Source organism: Portunus trituberculatus, chromosome 3 (assembly GCF_017591435.1).
Source record: "Portunus trituberculatus isolate SZX2019 chromosome 3, ASM1759143v1, whole genome shotgun sequence".
In the NCBI taxonomy this organism is placed as follows: Eukaryota; Metazoa; Arthropoda; class Malacostraca; order Decapoda; family Portunidae; genus Portunus; species Portunus trituberculatus.
In genome coordinates, this window is record NC_059257.1 from 7,806,367 (window position 1) to 7,814,648 (window position 8,282).

At 37.9% G+C, this 8,282-nt stretch overlaps 1 protein-coding gene across 1 annotated transcript; it reads left to right on the forward strand.

The window, feature by feature from the left end:
• Positions 1–1,510: 1,510 nt before the first annotated feature.
• LOC123509130 lies at positions 1,511–7,940 on the forward strand. The gene is made up of 5 exons (XM_045263281.1): positions 1,511–1,916; positions 2,978–3,058; positions 4,047–4,517; positions 5,080–5,332; positions 6,128–7,940. Exons 1-5 carry the CDS (start codon positions 1,830–1,832, stop codon positions 6,418–6,420), a joined length of 1,185 nt encoding a protein of 394 aa, XP_045119216.1. The 5' UTR covers positions 1,511–1,829; the 3' UTR covers positions 6,421–7,940.
• Positions 7,941–8,282: the final 342 nt, after the last annotated feature.

Consider the following 8,282-nt stretch of genomic DNA (forward strand, 5'->3'; position numbering starts at 1 on the left):
GCGACCGTCACACAGATCAAGACGGTTCATTACATACACAGGCATTGGTATCGGCGCCCTGGCTCTTCTCGTCTTCGCCTTCTTCGTCAAGTATATTCTCTACTTCAACATTAAGAAGTACTACGAGGAGGATGGCAGAATGTTCAAGGACGACTTAGACTTTCTCACATCTCTCCTCACACACTTGGAGGAAAGTTATTGAGGGTTAAGTGTGTGTCTCGTCTTTTTTCGCAGTCTCGTGTGTGTTCTTGGTGTTTGAACCCCTTCAGTACCATGTGTCCATAGTCATTCTGCTTACTATCTGATGGCTTTATACAGGAAAGACTCTGGCCATTAATCTTCTGACCTTCATAGACCCTTTCCTGATATAAACAAAACGGTCTAATCGTACCCAAAACTCATGGTAAAAATGCGTCCCAGTACAGAAGAGGTTAAAGTGTGTTTTCGTTTCAGTGATGGCTACTTATATTCAGTTGTGTGTCTTATTTTTTAGAGTTTAGTGCAGGGGTTCTCAACTTCTGGTTCATGAATCCTCCAGGGGTTCATAAACAGATTTTCCTCCTCCTCCTCCTCCTCCTCCTCCTCCTCCTTTTTTCTTAGTCTCCTTTTCTCTCTCTCTCTCTTCTTTTGTCTTTCTCTATAATCCTCTTTATTATACAAAGAGAGAGAGAGAAAGAGAGAGAATATGATGGAGTTTAAGATAATCTCTCTCTCTCTCTCTCTCTCTCTCTCTCTCTCTCTCTCTCTCTCTGATATGATAATTCAATTTACAGGACCATTGCTTACTGAGTTTGTGTGTCACTAAATTCACATTCCCTTCAATGTCAGATTACTGGTCGTTTGAATAGATGTTCTTTGGGGGGGGGGGCGGTATTAACGAGAAAAAGATTGAGAACTCCTGAATTATGGTGTGTGTTATTTGTTGCCGAGTGTAGTGTGTGTTACTGGTGTTTTGAAATGTGTTCTATAAGTGCTGGTTCAAGATGGTGTGTGTTATTTGTTGCAGAGTGTAGTGTGTGTTGCTGGTGTTTTGAAATGTGTTGTCTTATAAGTGATGGTTAAAAAAGCATTATTTATTGATTTATTTAGTGTAAGAAATAAACGTAATAATTTAGGTGAAGGTTTCCATTTCCTGCAAGAGTAAAGAATAAATAAACAGATCCACTAATAAGTTACAGTACCAACAGTCTATTCCCAATTAGAGAGAGAGAGAGAGAGGGGGGGGCAGATGGAAGGAAGAAAAATAAGAGGAAAGAAGAATGGGAGTGGGAAAATTCTCTCTCTCTCTCTCTCTCTCTCTCTCTCTCTCTCTCTCTCTCTCTCTCAAATTACATCTATTTCTTCTTCTTCTTCTTCTTCTTCTTCTTCTTCTTCTTCTTCCCAACAGTCTATTCCCACATCAACACACTGGAATATTAACCTTAATTTTCCTTATCCACTGGAACCACATTGCTTTGGATCGAGTATTTTCCTCCTTCTTTTCCTCTTAAACACAGCCACCACTACCACCACCACCACCACCACCACCACCACTTCAGTACCACAGCTTCCAACCAAAAAGAAGCAGCAATAATGTGAGATTTTGGCCCTTATTCAGAATCGCTCTTTCTCTCACCACGACAATTTTGCAAGGCCACAGAGATGATTAGCGGGACTTTCAAGAGTGTTTCTCCGGTTAATAACTTAGAAACCTTATCACTCTGCCTCTAGAACCGCAAAAACACCTTTAAAAACTCGTGTAAATTTAGATAAAGCCTTTTGAAATAATGGCGGTGATGTATAGGAGTGTTTCAAAATACGAGCTTCTGTGACAAGGAAGGACAGAAAAAATGAAACGAGTGGTGAATATTAGAAAGGGACTCATTGGGAAAGTGTTCCTGATCGCTTCCCTGCCTCTCGTGGTGTTTCTGTTCAAGGTAAGAGTGTTTGAGGACATACACGTTGTAGTAAAGAGTGTTTTGATTCTTTTCTTAGTTTTTTTCTCTTTTTTTATATAGTATCTTATTAGTAAAAGTGTTCCTGATCGCTTCCCTGGCTCTTGTGGTGTTTCTGTTCAAGGTAAGAGTGTTTGAGGACATACACGTTGTAGTAAAGAGTGTTTTGATTCTTTTCTTAGTTTTTTTCTCTTTTTTTATACAGTATCTTATTAGTAAAAGTGTTCCTGATCGCTTCCCTGCCTCTCGTGGTGTTTCTGTTCAAGGTAAGAGTATTGAAACCTCCATGTTGTAATAAAAAGTGACTTGATTCTTTTCTGAGTCTTGATTTTTTCCTTTTTTATGGTATCTTATTAGTAAAAGTGTTTCGAATCGCTTCCCTGTCTCTTGTGGTGTTTGTATTCAAGGTAAGAGTATTCACATCCCCATGTTGTGATAAGGAAGCGTCGTTAATATTTTTCTCTCAGTTCTTTATCGTCTTTTTATCTCTATTTTGTTGTTCAGTTGACACTCCATAGATAAGTTGGAGATTTCTTTAATTTGCTTTTCTCTCCCTGGATTCATTTTGTTATTTCGGGTAATCAAGCTTTCTTAGTTTGTATTTTATCGTTATTTTGATGCTGGCAAAGTTGACGATCCCAGGAAAAAAAAAAAAAAAAGGACTGTCTTATTTTTACTAATTTCCGTGGTTTCTTTTGCTATTCTTGGTGTTAAGATTAATTTGGTAATGTTTAAGTTTACAGTTTACAAGATTGCTTTTAAGTCTAACTCTTGAATCTACTTTTTTCTGTGTTTATTTTTGTTATTTTGTGGTGTTAATAAGTTAGATTCGGTAATACAGTTAAAAAAAATCATTATAACTTGTCTTTTCATTGATATATTCCTGGTTTATTTATTATTTTAGTGATTAAGTCAACTGTGATAGTGTTCAGATTAACCACACCTTGATTTGTTACTTGTTTCTATAGATTTCTTTGTCATTTTCAAGTTTTAAGAGGAAATGTGTTAATACTTGAGTCTGCCCTAAACCGTTTTCTCTCAAGACTGGTGACGTGGACAGCGAGCGGCGTGGAAATTTGGACCTTACGCCGCCACGCCACAGGGATGCGTTTGATCTGAGGAAGGTACGAGTTGAAAAAATGTTTATGTATCTATTTTTCCTCTTCTTTCGTTTCCCAGAACAACAAAAAGTTTAAAAAGAGCCCACTTGATTGCCAGTCCCTTAAACGTGATAAATGTCTTAAAACCTCCCTTTAACATAAGTCAAGTCGTATTTTGACTAATTCTTCCTAGTCTTGTATGGAAACTGCAATTCCAGTGTGCCTTTTTTTTATATTATAGTTTTTGTTTACTCTTGCAGTTCTCCCTCTTACATAAAAAAATGAAAATAAGGAAGATGGAAACCCAGAAGCAGGCAGGGAGTTCCAGAGTTCACTAGAGAAAGGGATGAATGATTGAGAGTACCGCACATGATCCTTTCCCTTCCCATCACGACACACTCCCATTCTCTTCCCATACATTACCATTACTACCATTACCTTTCCCTTCACCAGGACACCAAATAAGCACACCCTTCCCTTACATTCCCATACATTGCCATTCATTCTATAATTTTTTTTTTTTTTTTTATATATATATATGCAAGAGGGGAAGCCGGTTAAAGGCAGGAAAAAAGTTTAAAAAAGGCCCACTTGATTGCCAGTTCCCGTAAAGGACAAAAACTAGCCAAAACGGGACAAATATCTTGAAAACTCTCCTTAAAAGAAATCAAATCGTAAGAAGTTGGAAGTACAGAAGCTGGCAGGGAGTTCCAGAGTTTACCAGCATATTTCCCTTCACCAGGACACCAAACCTAGGACTGAGAACTCTAAGGGCTAATGTCAAAAAATCCAAGTTTCGAGAAAAGCATCTATGAAATATTGCATCCTTTATTAACAATCAGGTAATGACAATAAATGAGCGCCAGTGTAGCTCCCCGGATGCACAACATTGGCCATTGTAGCACTGACAGACTGATGAATTTCTAGTTTAGTGGTGTGCTTATCAACAATCGGCCATTTTTTGACATGCTCTCAGCCCTAGAAATAACATCCTCCCTCTTCCATTTCCCAGACGGCACTGCGAGCAAAGGGCCCTCTAGCGGCAGACGATCCCCTCACTGTAGCCTTCCTCCGCTCCCACTACCTGGACACACCCACAAACTTGACCTATAACCTTCGTGAGGCCACCAACCTGATCTACACGCGCTACAAGACCATGTATCCTTCGTGGTCCTTCATAAACCACATCCTGCAGGACTTCTATGATAAAAGTCCTGCAGGATTCTTCGTAGAGGCTGGGGCGTTAGACGGGGAATTCCTGTCGAATACTCTGATGTTAGAAAGGCGTCTAGGATGGACTGGCTTACTGGTGGAGGCGGAGGAGGAGAGCTACAGGAGTTTAAGGAGTAAGAACAGAAGGGCGTGGTCGTCTCGTGGGTGTCTTGGCGCCAAAAATTATCCCTATGCCAGTGTCCTCAGCTCTTACAGAAACCAGGGCAAGGAGGCGAGCTGGGCGGGGCGTGGTGCTGCGAGACTGGAGGAGGTGAGTGGTGGTGGTGGTGGTGGTGGTGGTAGTGGGGGTGGTGGTGAGTGATTGTGGTGAGTGGTGAGTGATTGTGGTTGTGGTAGTGGTGGTGGTGGTGGTGATGATTGTATAGGGGTGTGATACTGTATTCTCGTTTTCTTTCCTTTTCTCCTCTTTTCTTTATTTTTTCTTCCTTCTTCTCCTTCCTCATCTTTCCACCAATTTTCTTCCTTTTTAACTAACACAATCTAGAGAATCTTCTTTTATCTCTCCTCTTTCCTCTTTCCTCCAACTCTTCTTCTTCTTCTTCCTCCTCCTCTTCCTCTTCTCCCATTTCTCTTAATCCTCTTCCCTATAATAACACAACCAACCCGCTTTCCTTCCCTCCTTCTCCTCCATCTCTCCCTCCTCCTTCTCCTTCCTCATCCTTTGACCCTCCTTTACTAACCTGCCTCTCTGTCTCTCCTCTTCTTCCTTTTACATCCCTCCTCTTCCCTCTTTCCTCCAGCTTTCTTTCCTCCTCCTTCGACATCTCTCTTAACTCTCCTAACCTACACCTTTCTCTCTCTCTCTCCTACAGAATCCTACAGCAGGAGGTGAGGGTCCTGGCTACAAGACCTTCCAGACAGTGCAATGCTTCCCGCCCCTGTCCTTGCTCCTCGCCGTCAACGCCTCCTACATCCACTTCTTCAGTCTAGACGTGGAGGGCGCTGAGATGAACATTCTAAAGATCTTCCCCTTTGATAGAGTGACTGTGGATGTGTGGGCAATAGAACATGTGAGGCCTAATGCTACACCCTCCGTCAGCCCTTTGTCAGGCACCTCCTCTGCAAGTAAGTGGATTTTTTAGATTTTTTTTTTTTTTCATTGTTTGTGTGTGTGTGTGTGTGTGTGTGTTTGCTGTCTAAATTTCTATATCAGTTTTTTCCTCTTTATTCTTTTTTTTCCTTCAGTAATTTTCTTTTTATCAATTATTCTGAAATCTATATTTGTCTCTATGTCTTCCTTTTTTCATTGTTTGTGTTTATTTGTTCGTATTTCTAAAGCCAGTTGCGTTTTTTTTAGTCTCTTAATTTCATTTCTCCTTCATTAATTCTCTCCTCATTAATCATTCAGTCATCTATATTTGTCTCTATTTCTCCTTCTTTCACTGTGTTTGTCTGTGTATTTGTTTGCTTTCACCTCTATAGTCAATTGCATTTCTCTTACTTCTTTTCTTCTTCATTAATTTTTTCATCATTAATTATTCAATGAAAATCTTTATCTACCTATATTCTCCATTTTTCATCCTTTACCAAATATAAACACACTTGAAAACAATCTAAACCTATAAAATTTATCCTTTATCCCTTCATTCTACTCATCTTTACCTCCTTCATCGCCTTCTGCAAATTTCATATATAAAAAAAAAAGTCTTAAAATTTCTTCCTATACTTTTCTTTAACCTTTAAATTTCCCCTTATTTTTTTCATTCTACTCACCTTTACCTCCTTATCACTTTCAATTATCTTCCTATTCTATCCCTTTCTTCCTCCTTCAACAAACCAAGACACATAAAAACAATCAAAACCTTTAAAATTTACCCTTATCCAATCTACTCACCTTATCTCCTCCATCGCCTTCTGCAGCGTGGTACGAGGACCCAGCTCTCATCTCCTTCATGGAATCGAAAGGCTACTACCTCTTCGACGTCTTCTGCCACCCTATACCCGATTATATCTTCGTCAGGAGGGGCAGTGAGGTGTTTAGAAGGCTGGATCTCCCCCCTAAGCTATGGCGCAGGGAAGGGGTGTGTGCAAGGAAGGGCATGTGGGATAAGAATGCCCCTTACAGTCCTCTATTACATCGTGACCCTCGACACTGGCCACAGATTGAGTATAGGGAAGGTGATGATAGTGGTGGTGGTGGTGGTGGTGTCTGAATGCTTGATACACGTGCAGATGATAAATAAGTTGATGTTTTGGTATTTCTCCTATTTATTTTCCTTTATTCAATGTTGTTTTGCTAAGTTAGTCTACTATATACATAGAATTTATTATGTATACCCAGGATTACATAACCAGCAGACTCAGAGCGAAAGGATAAGCATAAACAGAGGGCAGCAGTTGGCAAATAAGTAACAAAGACAATAATTCTTGTGGATGTACAAAACAACAACATTCTTTTAAGATAACACAAGCAATAACAAACAACAAAAAAGGGAACGAAAAATCAACTAGAAAATAATGAAACAAAAATTGATAGACAAACCAATGAAGAACACTCAATAATTAATACTGTGACATATTTTCCAAACCGTAACCAAAGCACATAAATACAGGATGACAGAAAACGGAGCTCAGACGCGGTTCATCAGTGAGTTGGTTATGTTGTATGCGTGATGGCTACAAAAAGACCCACGTGGTTTTCAGATTATAAACAAATAAGTGAGTTTCGTGCGTTTAGAAGTAACTAGAAGACAAATAAAGCAGATAAATGGTGAGTGTGGCTCTTATATTTACCCGTATGATAAGAAAATTTATTATAATTAACTAGATAAATGTGAAATAAAAAGATGTTATTTAATTTTAATGGTAGACTATGCTATATTGATACATGAATAGGCTATAAGTTCTTATTGAAATAGAAACTTAAAATTATAAAACTAAGCTATTTTCAATGATGTTTGTTATACCATTAGTGTGTTTACAAGTTAGAATTACATACACTATACAAGTTACTTAATGAAATACGATTAATGTTAGAAAAAAAGTTAGAGATTTATAAAAGATATACAGAACACCCTTATAGATAATGTTATTTATTTATTTATTTACTTATTTTGGTGGTGTATTATTGTTATATATATGTAACTCTTAATTAATGCCCAGTGATTGAGTTAACGGTTTTACGTAATGATGTGTGTGAATATTTGTTGTATGAAAAATGTTGGTTGAATGGTTTAGAAGTGAAAATGTTGGACGAATGTTTGTTAGAAGGGGAAAAATGTTTGTTGACTGTTTATGAGAGAAATGTTGATTGAATGTTTGTTGGAAGTAAAAATGTTTGATGAATGTTGGTTGGTGCGAGAAATATTTGTTAAATGTTTGTTGAATGTGAGATAAAATGATAGTTGAATGTTTTGTTGGTGAAAATAAATGTTTGTTGTAGGAAAAATGTTGGTAAAATGTTTGTTAGAAATCGAAAGTGTTGTTTTGAATGTTAGTTGGCGAAGAAAATGTTTAGCAAAGAAAATGACCATTGGATAAGATCAAAAGAGTTGAATATTTATTAATAGAAAGAAATGTTGATAAAATGTTCATTGGTGGAAGAAAGACAATTAACTTATGATTGTCTTACTGAATAATTGATGAATGAATGTTTATCAATACTGTTTACTGAATGCTCAAGTAAAAAAAAAAAAAAAAGAAAGAGAAAAGACAGAAAATAAATATGTTGAATAACTTTCCACAAATTAACGTAATAAAAAAAAGAAAAATGGAAAGAAAAAAAAGAAAAGACAGAAGAAAATAAATATGCTGAATAACTTCCACAAATTAATGTTTACTGAGAATATTTAATGGGAAACAAACCATTAAGAGTCAATGGATAAGGGAGAGACGCATGACCCTCCGTTTTCTGTACAGGGAGAAGCATCGTTTGAGGGGTGACTCTATAATTCTCCATTTTCTTCGTGTCAGGGATTTGGGCTTGAGAGAAAACGCCATTACCTTCCGTTTTCTTTAAAGATTCACGAAGAGGTACAGGTTGAGAGAAAACATGATTATTGTCCATTTTCTCGTG

Excerpts from the sequence above, each read along its gene's own strand:
- LOC123509130 (XM_045263281.1), top strand. The coding sequence starts at position 1,830 with ATGAAACGAGTGGTGAATATTAGAAAGGGACTCATTGGGAAAGTGTTC. Across the intron at positions 1,917-2,977 it reads TCGTGGTGTTTCTGTTCAAG|ACTGGTGACGTGGACAGCGA; the intron begins GTAAGAGTGTTT and ends TTTTCTCTCAAG. Across the intron at positions 3,059-4,046 it reads ATGCGTTTGATCTGAGGAAG|ACGGCACTGCGAGCAAAGGG; the intron begins GTACGAGTTGAA and ends TCCATTTCCCAG.